The 20201-nt window shown below is 40.8% G+C and overlaps 1 protein-coding gene across 2 annotated transcripts in view; it reads left to right on the plus strand.

The window, feature by feature from the left end:
* Nucleotides 1-20201, plus strand: part of EFCAB11 (EF-hand calcium binding domain 11) — a 148345-nt gene that overhangs the window by 19231 nt on the left and 108913 nt on the right. For both annotated transcript variants that reach the window (XM_077780920.1, XM_077780921.1), the window contains exons 4-5: nucleotides 468-569; nucleotides 1467-1557. In XM_077780920.1, coding sequence (XP_077637046.1) covers nucleotides 468-569; nucleotides 1467-1557 — 193 coding nt within the window. The remainder of the gene's footprint in view (nucleotides 1-467; nucleotides 570-1466; nucleotides 1558-20201) is intronic.

A 20201-nucleotide genomic window follows, 5' to 3' on the forward strand; every position in this document is an offset into this window, starting at 1 on the left:
TTATCTCTGGTGTGCAATTGGTATTGACTGTTGAGAAACTACTTCGCCCTGATCTCCCAGCTGGGGGTGTGGTGGGGGACAAAACTGCCATAATGACATCTGGCTAGGAGAGAAGGGATCAAAGAACCGTAAGGAAAGAAAAATTAGGACATCTTGTTTAATAAGTAGTTTCGGGCCTGTCTGTTACATCTTTTAGAGGGAAGAGTGTCACATTTTTTTGAGGTCACCATTCCTTTATTCCCAGGAAAATCTCAGTGAATTCCTACCGTGACTATCATTTTTGCTATTGATTGGTAGGGTCGGGTCTATTTAGCAAAATGTCTTTTCATCCTTATAGAGCTTTAGGAATATGCACTGTTCATTAAACTAAGATAAAATTTCTTCATGATATGTATCACTTTTTATTTATGTTTGTTCTTAAATAGGAAGATGGTCATTTTTGGCAAATTGTTTTTCGTAACTTCTAGGCCTATCACTTGAGGAATTTTTAAGTATCGTAAGAAAAAAAAAGGAAGTGCAACTCTATCGGAATGAAATAAGACACATCTTCACAGCTTTTGACAGGCACTGTAAGTATCTTTACATCATTTTGATATAAAAAAATTGCTATTGAGAAAACTTGCCGTGTACTCTTAGTAAATAAAATAATCACTATACTTGGAACATTATTTTACTAAAGAAAATGATCCATAGGCCTGGAAGATTATTTTACTGTTTTCATTAGCTATTATCTAGATGTTGGGGTGGATTTTTTCTCTATCACAATTTTAAATTCTTGACATTTGCCATGGATAAAATAATATTTACAATGATGTGATTGTACTTAGGATTTGCCTACTTCGTAATGGGAACAGCAAAAGGGCTAGCCACATGGGGTTGGAGGTCACGAGCCACCTACAGAGGTGTGGGGGACCATATGGCCTTTTTCCTTTGATTCCTGCCTTGACCCACACATGATTGGAAGAATGGTTTTCTCACACTGGTTACGGCCAAGAGAAGTGGCTTTGAACCCCACAAATCACACACAGGATGGAAAGACTCATGGAGTCCAGGGTCAGTAGCCATCACTGTTATGATGATTTCCCTCTAAAAATTCATATATTATAATTCTAACACCAAGCAAGAAAACAAATGAATTTTGAAGAATAAGTCGTTTTGACAATTCACAAAGACTTGAAGCCTAATGTGCCATTACTGCCGTGTATGTTTGCAGTCCACTCCCTGGCACTTAGAGAATCTGCAAATGACAGGACTAGAAGTGACTAGATAGGCTAGTGCGGTCATCTGGGCCTGCATGGAAGGAGAGTGTTGCCAAATTCTCACACTCTTCCAGTGACACAGTCTCAGATTACCTTTTTATTCATTGCTTTTCCCCGAGTAACAAAGTTTCACACAAATATGGTGGAGATAACAGTTCATAGGGTTTATAGAAGTAAGTGAATGTTTTATATTTTGATTTCAAATAGATCGTGGATATTTAACTTTGGAAGATTTCAAGAAAGCATTTAAGCAGGTGGCTCCCAAGTTATCTGAAAGGACTGTTCTGGAGGTATTCAGGTAAGGCACCAAAATCTTTATGTCCACCTACCCCTGATTTACCGTTTGCTTGTACAAGTTTTCAGTCTTATGGAGGCCATGTATTTATGCAGATTTTCCCTATCAGTACCCTTCATAGTGGGGTGCTTGCACACCAGGGGCTGTGTATAGAGGCATTTGTTAGTAAAGGGGGGAGAAGAGAAGGGGAAAGTCTATAGAACGTCTTTGTGGAAGTATGTATTGACCAAGAAAAAAAAAGAATCTTTACTAATGTTTAATGTGGATGCTGGTGTTCCCTTGTGGTCTGTTTCATCAGACACAGACCACACATGGGTCTTGAGTTGTCTAAAGAGGGGACTGGAGTGGCAGTGGCTTGATGGCGGCCCCCTCATGCATTTGCTTTCAAAGTTGTTGATACACGTTTCAGTTCATGCATCCCCGATAGAGTAGACATAATGGTTATATCACGTCGTTCCTGTAGACGAATCCCGACAACAATAGGCAATAGGCAAGTGGCTTATGCGCAGCTTCTGTTAGGAAGCTGCAGAGCGAAGGTGGCGTGAACAGTGCAAACACGTGACGTGACAAGATGGCAGAGCCGAGTCTTCTCTGAGTCTTTGCGTGAGCTTTCCATTCACTGTTACCAGGTGTGTTAGCTGGTGGTCAGTACTGCAGCAAGAGCCAGAAAACCCAGAATCACAAAACTCAAGAAACATAGACGTGTACTTCTCCCACAGCAACACAGGTGGTGCAGGGCTGACTTGATGGCAATGCAGTCACGAAGGACCCTGACTCCTTTTCTCTTACTGTCCTGGCTGCCTCAACACCAGGGCTCTCCCTCTTGCTGCAACATGGTTGCTTAGACTTCAGCCATCACATCTGAATTCCATCTAGTTCAGAGGAAAGGGAGCAAGCGATAGCCCCTTCCTCTTAAGGGTCCCCACTGTTTCCATGCACATCAATGACCCAAACTTTGTTCCAAGGCCATGTGTAGCTACAGAAGGAAGAGACTGAAAATGTAGTTTCTGCTCTGGGTAGGTCATGTGCCCCCTGAGTTTCTGACAGAGAGGAAGAAGGAGAGAGGGGACAGGAGGAACATACAACAGGTGTCCCCATTTGGGATAAAAAAAAAAAAAAATTCATGAAATCTGACCAGAAGCCAGCCCTGCTCCATAGGAATTATGAAGTAAGGATTTGCACTCACTGTCATGAACAGTGACCTGTACGAAGCTCTTTTAGTGTAACGTTCACAAACGAGTTATCACACAAGCTGTTGAAGGAAAGCAAAGGAGTTAAAGCCACAACATAGACAGAATACTGTAGGACAGTATTACTTAGTTGATTCTAGAACAGCAAGATCTTTGAAATATAGTAGCATCTTTGTATACACTTTGTGATGAGATGAGTAATGAGCCTCGGTGTATTTCTACACATGGAACAGAATTATTATTTCATTTTTCTTTTACAAAAAGACAAGCGCCCCTGTTTGCTGACCTTTCCGTGTTGAACAGTCTCGGTGGGTGCAACCTCATACCTTAAGTGTATTTTTAAAAAATACACTTAAATATAGCCCTTCAACGTAGAAGTAGCATTGTAACAATGAGAGGTAAAGTACTTCTCAAAAGAAATCTGTGCTTCTGGAAGCATATCTTTGAAAATGAGTGTTTGGAAATGTGATCCTATTTGAAAAAATGATGTGTGTCACCTATTGAAGCTCTTCGCATCTGTACATTTAATAAGTTGGAAACGGAAAGTCCTAACCCAGTGGAAAAAAAAATCTTATGAAGTTTCAGTGGTTTTAGAACACAATTCCTAAAGAGATAAAAATTCAATAATTTTAATAAGCTTTCAAGAGCAACTAATATCAGGAGAGATGGACATTGATTAGCTGAATGTCAGTTAGCAATAACAACAAAATAAACACACACACACACACACACACACACACACACACAACACCCCTAAACCTTTTCCTTACCAGAAGATGGAATTGTAAGTCAAGGGACTCCATGTCATAGTGTCCCTTTCTGGTTTAGGTCTGCGTATCTTCATCAGGTATCTCTGGCAGACATTAAAACCAGGTATTAAATCACTCAATCACAAGAGATTAAACTGAAATGTTCAGAAATTATAAAGTATATTAAATCACATTGTTCTTGTTAGTATTGTTAACAATTTGTAGTGACAGCAGAAAATCATTTGCCTTTAATAAGTAAATATTTTTATCTTTAATTCTTTGGGAATTTCTGTATTATGCCTTACAACGTACATGCTATATTAGTATAGCAGCACGTGTGCATATAACCTCTAAATAAAGATATCACATGCCTACAGATCTTATACTTTTGAGGATTATGGATCAAAACAGTGTGGAGACCATAGCCAAGCAAGACATTTTAGTTAATTGAACGTGCCCATTTTTTAAAAAAATTCTTTTTTAATGTTTTATTTATTTCTGAGAGAGAGAGAGAGACAGCATGAGCAGGGGAGGGTCAGGGAGAGAGGGAGGCNAACTAGAATAAATGATGTGTAATAAGCATTAAGTTGTGAAACCAAATAGAGAAAAAGCATTCCTCTAACTATAGATTAAAGTTGGCCAAAGACACAGAGATATCTGTCTTCCACACAACTCTGTTTCAGTGGTGACAACAATTTTCTGTTGTTTTTTGTTTTAATGTTTATTTTGAGAGAGAGAGAGAGGGAGTGCATGTGGGGGCAGGGGTGAGGGACAAGGTTGGAGGAGAGGCGCAGAGAGGGAGAGAGAGAATCCCAAGCAGGCTCCACGAGCCCAACCGGGGGTTCAATCTCATGAACCATGAGTTCATGACGAGAGGCAGTATCAAGAGTCAGATGCTTAACCAACTGAGCCACCCGGGTACCCCAGCAATTTTCAAGAATAAGGAAAAAATCAGCTGCTAAGACTGTTAGTGATACAAACTTACATAGTATTTCTAAGGTTGGACACTCAGTTTTTGCACAGCTGGAGTAGAGTTTAACTTAACTGACCACCATGAATGGAGTTCATTTCCCAGGTGTATAGTTACCTAAGAGAAAGCTGATATCCAAAGACACAAGAAGAAGATAGCCAGAGAGGGAAAATCCTAATTAGAGTCATCTGTGGTGTGAATAACTGAAGAAATTTTCATTATCTTCAATTCATTTACTGCCAGATTTTTCCTAAAGAAACTTCTAAAGATCAAGAATGGTGTCTTTCAGAAGTAGTTGTCCATATCACACCTTCATTTTTTAAGCCTGACCAACAAACCATGACAATAAAACCAGCCAATTCAAAAAGACAGACTTGGGGCATAAGGCATCAAAAGAATCATTTTGCTTTATAAGTTGATGGATCATTCATTAAACCATCATTAAGAGCTAAATGAGATCCTTTATAATATCTAAATATAACATTTAGAAGGTTTGTGAATTGCTGCCTGTTCTGGGGACGTTTACATTATTGATGGCATCATAAATAAAAGCAGTGAATTTTCTTTTTAAAAAATGTTTTTAAATGTTTGTTTATTTTTGAGAGAGAAAGAGGCAGAGCATGAGTTGGGGAGGGGCGCAGAGAGATGGAGGTACAGAATCTGAAGCAGGCTCCAGGCTCCGAGCTGTCAGCATAGAGCCCGACGCGGGGCTCAAACTCATGAACTCTGAGCTCAAGACCTTCCTGAGCTGAAGTCGGATGCTTAACTGACTGAGCCACCCAGGCACCTCAAAAGCAATGTGGTTTTAAAAAATACATATTATCAGGGATTATAACACTCACATTTTTAATGGGTATATATAGTATAACGTTTATGATTAGCAATTATTTATTATCTCTTTTGTTTTAGTCTTAGTTCTACAGTTATGTGGATTCAAAGCTCACCTCCAAGCCTTGTGCATAGTTTATGCTTAGCTGAAGCCTGTCCTCTAGTAGGGAGCATAAGAACTGTATTCTCTGGTGTCTTTCATGTTTCAAAATGTTGATATCTGGGCTATCACCCTTAAGTAAAAATACATAGTGGATTGAACATTGACATTTTTGAGTCACTTATTTTTCTTTGAGAATACTGATTATGCTTATATTGGAAGTCCTTTTAATTTTCCATTAGTGTCTCTTTCATCAGCTTGTTTTGCTTACTGTATCTCAGCACATATTTTCAGCAAAGTCTAGTCTTTGTGCTGTGACCAATATGGCTTTTCTTTTTTCTCTGCATGGTTTTATTTTTCTTCTACATTTCTTTCTTAAGGTATATACACTGATGTTTAATTTCCTTTTGTTATTTTGCTGTATCATATTGTTTTATAGTATTTTCCCTAAGCTTTTCTCTATCTACTTTCAATTCTTGTTTTATTTTTTATTTTTTATAATTAAAAAAAATTTTTAATGTTTATTATTTTGAGAGACAGAGAGTGAACAGGGGAGGGGCAGAGAGACAGACACACACAGATTCCAAAACAGGCTCCAGGCTCTGAGCTGTCAACACAGAGCCCGACGCAGGGCTCAAACTCACTGACCACAAGATCATGACCTGAGCCAAAGTTGGACACTTAACCAACTGAACCACCCAGGTGCCCCTCAGTTCTTGTTTTATAGAGGTGTTTGTTTTATTAGGGGAAATAATGGTTTTTGAGATTTTATTTTTTTCAGTTTATTTTTTTTTGAGAGAGAGTGGGGGGGGTGCAGAGAGCAAGGGAGAGAGAGAATTTCAAGCAGGCTCCACACTTTCAGCATGGAGCCCAGTGTGGGGTTCAAACTCAAGAACTGTGAGATCATGACCTAAACTAAAACCAAGAGTCAGACACGTAACTGACTTAGCCACCCAGGCACCCTGAGATTTTATTTTTAATTAGTGATTGCTAGGGAGCTGCTAAGTATAGCTTTTTTCATATAAAATTAAAGAAACAAGTTTTCTACCAAGGAAGGGGTTTTGAAGAAACAGATTATTTTCTTAAACCAAGAGATGGTATGTTGTGCAAAAAGCAAAGACAAAAATTGGTAGTAGTGTATCTTATCTCTAAAAATATCATAAAATGTTTAATATGTGGACTTCAAAACTTGAGAATCCTTTCAGTATTTGAAACTTTGCTTTCCACTTAGAACTGATAATTATGATTTGTGTACTAAAATAACTGAGGCTATATCAGAGGTGTTGTTTCATTATTCAGAAGTTCTTAGGGAATTCTTTTTTTTTTTCATTTTATTTATTTTTGAGAGAGAGAGAGACAGCATGAGCAGGGGAGGGTCAGAGAGAGAGGGAGACAGAGAATCTGAAGCAGGCTCCAGGCTCTGAGCTAGCTGTCAGCACAGAGCCCGATGTGGGGCTCGAACCCACGAACCGTGAGATCATGACCTGAGCTGAAGTAAGACGCTTAACCGACTGAGCCACCCAGGCACCCCACGGAATTATTTTTTTGAAGATCTTTTTTTTTTTCCCTACCCACTATAAATGGCAGAAGAGTTTGAGAACTGGCTAGTACTGTTTGTACAATGGAATGAATGTGAGATAATAGGTTATTTCTAGCACTAAAAGGTTAAAACAAACAATATCTTTCCTCTTTAATACTAGTACAACTTACAGAAAATTTTATAGTGGTGTTTTTTGGGGGTTTGTTGTTGTTGTAGTGGCCATTTTTAACATTCAGCAATCTTCAGTGCCTCTAAAAGGTAAGGCTAAAACGATTTAACCTGGCTCTCGAACATCTGATTCCTTTTCAGACTCCTCTTTCATTAGCCCCAAATTCCCGTGTTTCCCTTGGTGTCATGCTTGTTCCATTGAATGTGTGATGTGTTTTTAAACTTGATTCTTTTTCCCCTGTTGGCAGTGCCTTTCTCTACTTCCGACCTGCCCAGATTAGACCTATCTTTCAAGGTCCTGCTCGATAAAAGTTTCTTTTTCTTTATATTGAATAGTCTTGTCTCCTTTTCACTACATTTTGGTAGTATTTATGATTGTATATTTTTTTCCACTTGATAAACAAAATGCAGCCTTGAGGATTATCTTCATAAGATATGATGAGCTCTTTGAGTTTATGAGCTTATCTGTAACCCACTGGCCCCAGCACGTTGCCTCATGCGTTGTGGTTACTTAATAAATAATTGTTGGTTCATTGTCACTTACTCCAAATATCCAGTGACATTGAAATTCTCACTTATAGTTTTTTTTTTATGGTTTAATTTACTTTTTCTAAACTGGGAGAAAGTACTTTAAAATGCAATCAGGAGCTTTGTAGCCACATGGGGCTTTGCCTTCCATTTTTCTCTTTTTGCATGTGGTTTTTACAAATTAATCTCTGATGGCCTCTCTTTGCTTTATATCGTGGTCGCTTGCAATTCACAATTTAGCCTCAGCTGTTATCAAGGAGCTGGCTTAATGTTCTTTCCTGACTTTGCCTGCCATCCGCGCCCTGTGATATTTCTGGCAGGCATTTTTCTCTGCATGGGGATATTTACTCCTCCATGCCTAGGAGCCTTCTCCATCTCATTGTAAGCACTGAGATTTGCACTTTCCCACCACCTGTCAATTGGCAAAAAGCTCTGGGAAGCTTCTGCTTTCCAGCCATGAAATGAAATGTGGATGTGCAGAAGGCCCCCTCCCTGACCCACTGTCTAAGGTTCTGAGTGTGCAGGCAGATTGTCAGATACTAATGTCTTGTTGGAAATAACGACACATCAAAATGCTCTCTGATCATGACTGGAGACATTTAAAGTTATATCTGATACTTTTGGGATAAGAATCCCATTCTTCATATTACATGGAGAAGGTCAAAAACAAAGAAAATCTAACTCTTCTTTTCTGGATATTAAACATTGGTCAACAATAAGAGCATCATGACTCATTGGTAAATATGTTCTCAATGTCAAAGTTTCAGTGGGGGTAGGGGATTAGGAGTGAGGGCTATTCTCTTGGCAAAAAGATCATGTATGTCTCCTATCATGGCCAATACAGAGGAAAGAGTTGTCAGGAACTTGGGTAAAATAGACTAACAGACAGTTCTGTTACGCTAAGTGGAAGAGAGTCTTACAGAGCCTAGGGGCCTAAAGGAAAGTCATTGAAGATAGCATTTATTTTTCAGTGTATTTGCATCTCTTTTGAAGTAATATTCCTCACTATGTTCTTCAGCTTTCTATAATTCCTTTCTGCTGATAGTACACTTGTTGCATATCATTTTCTTGGACAAGAGAAAATTTCTCAGTCATTATTTTGTGCATCAGGATGATTCTCTTATAAATATAGTCATGTGACCTCAACAAGAGCGCAGTTCTTATAGTGAGTACCTATCGTGATGAATACGATTACTGGCCCAGCAGTATCTACATGCTTCTGTGAATAGAAGAGTAGAAAAAAAGACCTGAGGGGTGCCTGGGTGGCTTAGTCGGTTAAGCGTCCGACTTTCGCTTAGGTCATGATCTCACAGTTTGTGGGTTCGGGCCCCGCGTCGGGCTCTGTGCTGACTGCCAGCTCAGAGCCTGGAGCCTGTTTCAGAGTCTGTCACTCCCTCTCTCTCTGACCCTCCCCTGCTCACGCTGTCTCTCTCTCTCTCCTAGAAATAAATAAAACATTAAAAAAGAAAGAAAGAAAGAAAGAAAGACCTGAAATCATATCTCATTCTTTGTCACCATGCATAGGTAGTCGTTACCGGCTGTACCTGGTGTGGAAGTATAATGGCCAAAGAAGTAGACTTCCTGAGTTTCCAATTTTTATTTTACAAATTTTTCTATCTTCTCAGCATTGGTAACACCTGAGTTTTATTTCACTTTTTTGTTTCAAAATCTTATCGTCAGAGATTTCCTTTTCTGATTATCCTCGTGCATATGGCTCTTATATTAATGTGTGTGAGCGTTTCAGACTGACCTCAGAATTTCCTCTCTTTGGAGTTCACGTATAATATATTGAATAAAGCTACTTTAAAAATCCAGCTATAGAAATACATTCGAATGCCAGCTTTTCCAAGGGTTTTTCATTGATTTTTGCACCGTGGAGAAAAAGCATATCCTTAGGGATTGAATGCTGGCTTGGGGCATTTTCCTGAGTGGACACCATACACCAAGGGTGGCCGGTGACCGTGAATGTAAATCAACATCAGCCCTGGGGCCTGGCCCTTAGGCCGGAGTCCGTGTCTGTATCTGAAGCGCTCAGCAATGAAACAAAGGGGGTGGGTTGAGAGAAGGAATTATATCTGTTTCCCAGTATCAACTTTAGAACCTGGTGCCATAGGAATTGAAGCTCAGAATCTGGACAGGATACAAATAGAGAAGAGCGACGGCCTCATTATGTAGATTTTCAAATAGAATGTGTTATTTTGGTTACTTCACTTAAGCTAACTTTGTTTATATTATCAAGGATATTGGAATTGATTGGAAGGAATATATAATCCCCTTTACATTTCAGATACCCAAAGTCCTGTTTTTTGTTAAACCCATTCACATGCAAATTGTACTCACCTTCGAGGCCCAGCTGTTAAGGGGGCGCCTGGGTGGCTTAGTTGGTTGAGCGTCTGGCTCTTGACTTCAGCTCAGGCCATGATCTCATGGTTCTTGGGTTTGAGTCTTGTGTCAGGCTCTGTGCTGGCAGTGTGGAGCCTGCTTAGGATTCTCTATCTCCCTCTCTCTCTGACCCTCCCCCACTCACAGCTCTGTCTCTCTTTCTCCTAAAATAACTAACTTTTTAAAAATTTTTTAATGTTTTTATTTATTTTTGAGAGAAAGAGAAAGAATGAGAAGGGAAGGGGCAGAGGAGAGGGAGACCCAGAATCAGAAGCAGGCTTCAGGCTCTGAGCTGTCAGCATGGAGCCTGACGCGGGGTTCCAACCCACGAACCGTGAGATCATGACCTGAGCCGAAATCAGACACTCAACCGACTGAGCCACCCAGGTGCCCCCTAAAATAACTAAATTTTTTTAAAGTTTTTATCCTGAAAGTTGGCCCTACCCTACCCCCTACTCACCGCCTTCCAACACCCAAAAAGAAATTGTCTTCATGTTCTGCCTTAAACTCCTAATCTGTCATAAATATCTTTCTTTTTCAATGCTTATTTATAGTTATTTGTATACATACAATCCAGTATTAGAGCACGAGCTTAATGTGAGCAGGTACAAGAAAATGTTCACCATCGCACCAGAGACAGCACGGCGCAGCTCTGTACACATTGAACAGACGATTCCATTTTATGCAAATGATGGCTTATGTAGCACATGGGCTTTCTATTATATATTTGTTGTTTTACTCTCTAAATGCCACCCTGGTGCCGTATTAAGGTCACGTGGAGCAGCAAGCCCCAGGGCCGGGAAGCAGGAAGACTTGAGTTCTGGTCCCTGTTCTGCCACAAATTACCAAACCTCTCTGGCCTGCACTCTCCTCATCTCAGGAATGAGGGTTCTGGGTTATATGATCCGGGAGGCTTCCTCCAGTTCCGGAGCTCACTGGTGGGGCCATCGATCATGGGGAGCGGCATGGCGGCCTTCTTTATTTTCCCTGTGTATCACAGATATTATTCAGAAGCTACCACCGCATGAATACAGATGTGGCCTGTCAGTGTGACAAAGACCGCTCTCGAGAGGAAATCACTGGGTTTGACAGCTCTCCAACCCTGGGTTTGGTTTTTGAGATGTCACTGTAACAAGTGTTATGGTCAGCGTATCTAATTCCTCATCTACATATATGGTCGAATCCGTTGTTCTTGCTGTAACAGCATGAGGGCTATTTTTCTTTTACTCCCACTGTCACATAAGATACTGCTGCCATGGCTTCTTCCTTATGACCAAATGTCGCTAACCCTTTCAGTCATCCCTGAGGTTATTAACAGCCACACGTCATGAATGTATTCATGCCATTTTCCTTTATAGAAAGACGAATCCATTTCTTAGGCTTTTCTTCTGTAGCAGACAGCTAACTTCTGGGTAAAATAATCCCGATAATATTAAGTGTTGTATTAGTAAAACGAAAAAAGCTCGTATTTAATAAAACAAATGTATATTTTATGTGAGGTATTTATTTATTTATTTTTAATTTTATTAAAAAAATTTTTTTATAGTTTATTGTCAAGTTGGTTTCCATATAACACCCAGTGCTCATCCCAACAAGAGCCTTCCTCCATGCCCATCACCCCCCTTCCCTTCTCCCCCACCTCCATCAGCCCTCAGTTTGTTCTCAGTGTTCAAAAGTCTCTCATGGTTTGCCTCCCTCCCTCTCCCCAACTATTTTTTCCCCTTCCCCTCCCCCATGGTCCTCTGTTAAGTTTCTCTTGTTGCACATAGGAGTGAAAACATATGGTATCTGTCCTTCTCTGCCTGACTTATTTCACCTAGCATAACACCGTTGAGTTCCATCCACGTTGCTACAAATGGCCAGATTTCATTCTTTCTCATTGCCGTGTAGTATTCCATTGTATAGATAAACCACATCTTCTTGATCCATTTGTCTGTTTATGGACACTTAGTCTCTTTCCATGATTTGGCTATTGTTGAGAGTGCTGCTATGAATATTGGGGTCCATGTGCCCCTGTGCATCAGCACTCCTGTATCCCTTGGGTAAATTCCTAGCAGTGCTATTGCTGGGTCAGAGGGGAGTTCTACTGTTAATTTTTTGAGGAAACTCCACAGTGTTTTCCAGAGGGGCTGCACCAGTTTACATTCCCACCCAGAGTGTAGGAGGGTGCCCATTTCTCCACACCCTCACCAGCATCTAGAATCTCCTGATTTGTTCATTTTAGTACATGAACTAATATTAGTTTAAGATGTGAAAAAAAAATAGGCCCAGGACTAGGAGTTTCACTTAATAGTTTTAGTTGTCCTTCTTACATATATCCTACAATGAGAATAAAAAATTTCTAGTACTGTGTTTTTATCTGTGACATAATGACCTGTGATTTGCCACTTCACGTCTAGCCAGCTTGTCTACATGCCTCCTACCCAGTCATTCTCCTCTATCAGGCTGCCTTGAATAGATGCACACTTGCCATTTGAAGAGCCTTCCAAGGACCAATAGCATCAGCACCAGGGAGCTTATTAGCAATACCTAATCTCACGCCCCACTCCAAACCTACTGAGTCAAACAGGTTTACTTTAATGTGGTCCCTGAGTGATAGATATGCACGTTAAAGTTGGAAAATCACTGGTCTACTCTTCGAGTTACATTTTGGATGAGGAAGACTAGCATTACTTTTTTTTTTAGCATTATTTTCTAATTTTACTTTTTGAATTTAGAAGTTTTTCATTGCCTACCAGGTAGCCAGCCCCTAGAATCCTTGGCCTGATGGGCAAAGCCCCTAAACACACACACGCACACACCCCTCGTGTGCCTTTTTAGCATGTCTCCCATCATTTTCTCAGATCAGAAATTCTCTACCATTCCGATCTGCCTGCCATGTACTGTTCCTATCATTTCTCTTCTGGCATTTTTGCTGATGCCAGGTTCACTGCCCTCTCCTCTGACTCCTCATCCACATACCTAAATGGCATCCGTTCCTTAGAGCTGAGCTGAACTCTCTTTTCTCTGTAACCTTCCCTGATCACTCCAGCCCAGAAAATGTCTTTAGCCTCCCTTAGAACTCCTATAGCACTTGCTGCATTAAGGTATGAAATAATAGCACGATAACACTGGCCACTAACATTTACTGAGTATTTACTGCGTACCAGGCACTGTGTTGAATGAGTCCCCACAGGATCCTCATGGGTTAGGCCCTGTCTGTCCTCATTTTACAGAGGAAAGAGTTTGAAGAGGTCACAGGACTTGCTCAAGGTCATGGGCTGTTGAGTCATGGATCCAAGACTCCAACTCAGGCAGGTTGACTACCAAGTTTGTGCTGTTAGTCACTGTTATATTCCCTTCTCTCTTCTTTTAACAGTATAATTGTCCTGAGGGCGGGAACCATGCCTTTTATCCCCACAATACTGAACATAAACATGGGGAAGCAAGACACGTTTACTCTTCCTGGAAATGTTCTTGTTAAATCAATTGCATAAATAAATAGCTTTTCTCTGTTCATCTGAATTGGTTTGGTTTGGATGGTTATACTTGAGATTTCATTTGGTTATCTGCACTGTAAACAAAAGGAATTATTGACAAAAATATACAAAAGGAAGCTGATACAGTGTTTTATCACATGAAACTGTAGCATCCATCCCTGTTCAGGTTGCTTGCATAGGAACCCATGTTCTGCATTTTGCCTTTGGGATTATATTATAATAGTATTTTGCCAAATAAACTGTGAAAGAAAAAAAAATTAAATTGACATATGGGTTTTTATCTTCTGGGGTGGGGGTACTAACCTAAATCCATGATTATCTCTTCATAAGGTAGGATTCTGCTTTGGTTCACTTGGAAGACCCTTCTCACCAGTAGCTGTGAGTTCAGCATTGTGTTTCATCATTTCTGGCTTGCCCGCATCATCTGCTTGACTTCAGTCTGCTGCTAGAGAAAATCAGGGTGACGTCGTAATTAAATGCACCATGGACTTCATGTGGTACCTCTTAATTCCTGTTCTTTCCCTCGCCTCTGCCTGTCCCTGTTCCTAAGTTGACCCCAGGAGAGGCAGGTATGCCCTAATACTGATAAAACTTTACCTCTTTAAAAAATTGAAGTATAATTAACATACAGTGTTAGACTAGTTTCAGGTATACAATATGATTCAGCAATTCTTTTTTTTTAAATTTTTTTTATAGTTTATTTATTTTTGAGACAGAGAGAGACAGAGTGAGCAGAGGAGGGGCAGAGAGAGAGGGAGACACAGAATCTGAAACAGGCTCCAGGCTCTGAGCTATCAGCGCAGAACCCGATGCGGGGCTCGAGCCCACAAACTGCGAGATCATGACCTGAGCTGAAGTCGGACGCTTAACGGACTGAGCCACCCAGGTGCCCTTGATTCAGCAATTCTATACGTTACTAGTTGCTCATTATGAAAATACACTCCTAATCCCCTTTATCTATTTCACCCATTTCCCCCCCTTTACCTTCCCTGTGGTAGCCACTAGTTTCTTTTTTGTGTTTAAGAATTGAGCATCCAACTCTTGATTTCGGCTCAGATCATGATCCTAGAATGGTGAGATTGAGCCCCATTTTGGGCTTTGCACTGAGCATGGAGCCTGCTTAAGATTCTCTTTCTCTCTCTGCCCCCAACCCTAATCACACTCTATCTTAAAAAATAAAAAAAAGAGTCTATTTGTTTGTCTCTTTTTTCTTTGTTCCTTAAGTTCCATGTTGAGTGAAATCATATGGTATTTGTCTTTCTCTGACTGACTTAGCACTCTACTCTCTAGATCATCCATGATGTTACAAATGGCAAGATTTCATTTTTTTTTAATTTTTTTTAAATTTTTATTTATTTCTAGGAGAGAGAGAGAGAGAGAGAGACAGCATGAGCAGGGGAGGGTCGGAGAGAGAGGGAGTCACAGACTCTGAAACAGGCTCCAGGCTCTGAGCCGGCAGTCAGCACAGAGCCTGACGCGGGGCCCGAACCCACGAACCGCGAGATCATGACCCAAGCGAAAGTCGGACGCTCAACCGACTAAGCCACCCAGGCGCCCCAAGATCTCATTCTTTTTTATGGCTGGTAATATTCTATTGTATGTATATACCACATCTTTTTTTAATTTAAATTTTAGTTAATATACAGTGGAATATTGGTTTCAGGAGTAGAATTTAGTAATCCATCACTTACACACAACAACAAGTGCCCTCCTTAGTACCTACTACCATCGAGCCCATTTCCCACCCACTTCTCTCTATCAACTGTCATTTTGTTCTTTATCATTAAGAGTCTCTTATGGTTTGTTCCCCCACCCCTTTGTGTCCCCTTCCCATGTCTTCATCTGTTTAGTTTCTTAAATTCGACATATGAGTGTACTCATATGGTATTTGTCATTCTCTGAATGACTTACTTCACTTTATATACTCTAGCTCAATCCACATCATTGCAAATGGCAGGATTTCATTCTTTTTGAAGGCTGAGTAATATTCCATTGTATATAATGACCACATCCTCTTTATCCATTCATCATTCGATGGGCATTTGGGATCCCTCCATAGTTTGGCTCTTGTTGATAATGCTGCTGTAAAATTTGGTGTGATGTATTTGAATCTGTATTATTGTATCCTTTGGGTAAATACCTAATAGTGCAATTGCTGGGCCATAGGGTGGTTCTATTATTAGTTTTTTAAGTAAACTCCATACTGTTCTCCAGAGCGGCTGTACCAGTTTGCATTCCCACTGACAGTGAAGGACAGTTCCCCTTTCTCTGCATCCTCACCAACACCTGTTGTTTTTTGTGTTGTTAATTTTAGCCTTTCTGACAGGTGTGAGGTGGTGTCTCACTGTGGTTTTGATTTGTATTTCCCTGATGCTGAGTGATGTTGAGCATCTTTTGATGTGTCTGTTCCTGTAGCTTGAAATCCAGAATTATGATGCCTACAGTTTTGGTTTTCTTTTTCAGGACTGCTTTGGCTATTCGGAGCTGTCTCTGGTTCCATACAAATTTTAGGATTATTTGTTCTAGCTCTTTGAAAAATGGTGGTGGTATTTTCATAGGGATTTGCATTAAATGTGTAGATTGCTTTGGGTACTATAGACATTTTAACCTTTGTTCTTCTAATCCATGAGCATGGACTGCTTTTCCATTCTTTGTGTCCTCAATTTCTTTCATAAGTATTTGATAGTTTTCAGAGTACGGATCTTTTACCTCTTTAGTTAGGTTTATTTCTAGGTATTTTACTGTTTTATACCACATTTTCTTTATCCATTCATCTATAAAGTTGGGTTGCTTCTGTATCTTGGCTATTGTATATAATGCTGCAGTAAAATAGAGGTGCATATATCTTCTGGAATTAGTGTTTTTACTTTTGTGGGGAAAATACTCAGTATTGGAATTACTGGACCATATGGTAATTCTATTTTTAATTTTTCGAGGAACCTCCATACTATTTTCCACACACTTTGTGTTTCCACTGACAGTGCACGAGGGTTCTTTTTTCTCCACATCCTTGCCAACACTTGTTATTTCTTGTGTTTTTGATTTTATCATCCTGACAGGTGTAAGGTGCTATCTCATTGTGGTTTTGATTTGCATTTCCCTGATGATGAGTCATGTTGAGCATCTTTTTATGTGTCTGTTGGCCATCTGTATGTCTTCTTTGGAAAAATGTCTATTCAGAGAACCTTTACTTTTCCCACACCCCTCTCCTGCTTACCAATCACCTCTACCCCCACCCTCATCTGTGGAACTTAGGATTTTAGGATCCCAGAACCAGTTATTGGTGGCTGAACATGGCTACTGGAATCTTATGCTGGACCCCATCATTCTTTCTCCCCCATTGTATCTGCATCTCCCGCCTCAGTTAGTTTTAGCTGCAACTAAGCCCCAGGAATGTTTACACCACTTCCCCCTCCTTATCTTCATGTGTAATCTAGCGTCAGGCTGAGCCTCTGTCGAAGGCTTTGGTTCTGACCTGCCCATAACCCTGTATCGCAGAACCCATGCTCTCAGGTGGCCTTGGTAGTTGGACCTGCTCCTTGCCAATCAGTGACCAGGCGTGGCTTACCATAGGTCTTTGTCCGATGCTTCTACTTCCTCCCCCAAACACAGCATGGTACATTTCCCTGTCCCTCTCCCATCAAGAGCAATGTCTGAGAGGTCTGTGAACTCTATGTCCCCTTTCCTGGATCCCAGTTCTTAGATCCCCTGCTGCCTGCTTTGGTCCTCTGATGGCCTATCCCAGAATGGGACCACATTCAGTTCTGGCAGAAACTGCTGTACCTACTTGACCAAAGTGTTTGGACTACCTGAATCCATCTTCTGTACACAGTTTCCCAGCCCTGGTCCTGCATAATTCCAGAATGCTTTCCTTCCCATGCTCAGGTTTGGGATAACTGTCACTCAAAGTCTTGTCATGCCATTATTGTCGTCCAGGAGAACTTTGTCTCATCTATCCTTTAATTCCTGTTTCAGGGATAGCAAATTGTTGGCAGGAGAGTCATCTCCTCTTGCACCCATGGCCTGTACTCATCTGAGGGGCCTCAGAAGTCTCAGCCTCACACCCCAAGCCGGTTCATTAGCATTGTCACACATGATCAGATCAACTTGATCTCTGTCATCATTGTACCAAACCTTTCCTTCTGCTCTGCAGGTGAGCTTGCCTTTCTGCTTCATGGACCCGGCTATGGCCTCTGCACCCCCTTTATTGTCTCCTCTTCACCCCCAAAGTTCTCAATTTTCTTTCAATTCTAGTTGTAAGGAATAGGATCTCTTCTGTTTTTCTAATTCCTCTCCTTTTTTCTAATCTCACCCCCTCCCCGTTTTCTTTCTTTTTTTTTTAAAATTTTTTAAGGTTTTATTTATTTCTAGGAGAGAGAGAGAGACCGCGTGAGCAGGGGAGGGTCAGAGAGAGAGGGAGTCACAGACTCTGAAACAGGCTCCAGGCTCTGAGCTGGCAGTCAGCACAGAGCCCGACGCGAGGCTCGAACCCACGAACCGCAAGATCATGACCTAAGCGAAAGTCAGACGCCTAATCAACTAAGCCACCCAGGTGCCCCTCCCCTCCCCTTTTTCTGATCTAAGACCTTTCTCCATCCCTCTCCTGTGTATAACTTCCATAGCTGCCTAATGCACATAGTATAATCCCCCAGCCTAGAAAGCTGCCCCCACCACCTAAGTCCCTCCAGGTAGCTCCCTCTGTTCTTTTTCTCAGGTTTCATCCTTGTCAGCTTCTCAGAGTGTTGAGCATCTTGCCAGGGATCCCTGTCTTTGATGCTCAGTCCCTCCCCCCCCAGCCCCCTCGTCCTCCGTTTTCTTGGCCTTTATCCATCCAGTGCCAGTGATGGCAGCTCCCACTCATTAAACACCTGCTAGTGTCATCTTACTGAATCCGTGCAGTGATCCCACATATCAGCTCTTACTCATGCCCCTTCTACAGATAAAACTGAGCTCCTTTGTTCTAATTTCAAGCCATACTGAACCTAATTCTCAATTATTTTATCCTTTGCTTAAAGAAGAAACCTGACAGAGTACCTGGGTGGCATAGTCGGTTAAGTGTCTGACTTCGGCTCAGGTCATGATCTCACAGCTCATAGGGTCAAGCCCCGCCTCAGGCTCTCTGTCCTGACTTCTGAGCCTGGAGCCTGTTTCAGATTCTGCACCTCCCTCTTTCTCTGCCCCTTCCCTGCTCATGCTTTGTCTCTCTCTCTCTCTCTCTCTCTCTCTCTCTCTCTCTCTCTCTCTCTCTCTCTCTCTCTCTCTCTCTCTCTCTCTCTCTCCCTCTCTCTGTCTCTCTCTCTCTCTGTCTCTCTCTGTCTCTCTCTCTCAAAAATAAATAAGCAGTAAAAAAAAAAATTTAAAGAAGAAAACTGACATGGGAAACACATATAATAAAAACATTTTATTTGCTGACAGTCGTGTTGCTGGTACTTGTTAATGGTCATGTGTTTTTCTTACACCTCAAAATTGTATCTTTTGATTTAAGAATACCACGGCCTAATAATGGTAGAGTAGGCTGAATTTACCTTAAGATAAAATATCTGAGCACACTTAGCCTTAAGTATCATTCAGGAATTATATTAAGGAATCTATGTAAAAACAAAAATACAAGTTCCAAAATCTCAACCCAAGTCAATACTGTTGTTGAGATTTCTTATAATCCATTTATGACTTCAAATAGAAATCTTCCCTGCCTTGGAGATGATTTATCAAGGCTCTAACCCAAGGAGAAGGGAAGGCAGTAGAAGAGTCACACTCTTACTCCCTTTTTGCCAAAATTTAACTGTGTTTGATGGAGAGAGTATTCAATGAATACATGAACAAATGAATGAATGAGTAAACAAATGAGCAAAGGAATAGAATGAGATTGATCAAAGTTTGTATCTTCAAATTATGTGTTAAGTTGGGTAGAGCATCAGGGGCACCTGGCTGGCTCAGTCGGTAGAGCATATGACTCTTGATCTCAGGGTCATGAGTTTGAGCACCATGTTGGGTGCAGAGATGACTTAAAAAGGGGCATCTGGGTGGCTCAGTCAGTTGGGCATCCAACTTTAGCCCAGATCATGATTTCATTGTTTGTGACTTCAAGCCCCACATTGGGCTCTGTGCTGACGGCTTAGAGTCTGGAGCCTACTTTGGATTCTGTGTCTCCCTCTGTCTCTGCCCCTCTCCTGCTTGTGCTCTGTCTCTCTGTCTCTCAGAAATAAACAGACATTAAAAATTAAAAAAAAAAAAGAAATGACTTCAATTGGGTAGAGCATCTGCTGGTCCTTAATTTTATCTGGGACTATTACAGATTGTCTTCTTTACTGGGCTTTCAGTTACAGATTTAGAAGCAGAGGGTTTAAAAAATATGAACTTGACCACACATTTGTATAGATAGTTAAACTGCTATCATCATGAAATTATTACAGTAGTTTCCAACTCTATCAGAAAGCTTTTAATGGAACTCTGCCATCAGAGTCAAATTTGATTAATTGGACAGAACCTTCTTTTTCTTTCTCTCTTGTACATTGCCAAGTAGAGTAGTAGTAAAGTATCCGTAGTGACCAAATTTGTTGTAATGTTGGTGCCCTTCATTCTGCAGGTTACAAGTCGGTCTTGACAACAAGTGGCTGGATGTACTTTTCATGGACAACTTGCATTCACAAATTGGGTGTTTGGGGGAAATCATCAGACTTAGTTCTTCAGGAATATTTATTTTCACTGACTGA

The sequence above is a fragment of the Crocuta crocuta genome, unplaced genomic scaffold (genome assembly GCF_008692635.1).
Source record: "Crocuta crocuta isolate KB4526 unplaced genomic scaffold, BGI_CrCroc_1.0 scaffold299, whole genome shotgun sequence".
NCBI lineage: Eukaryota > Metazoa > Chordata > Mammalia > Carnivora > Hyaenidae > Crocuta > Crocuta crocuta.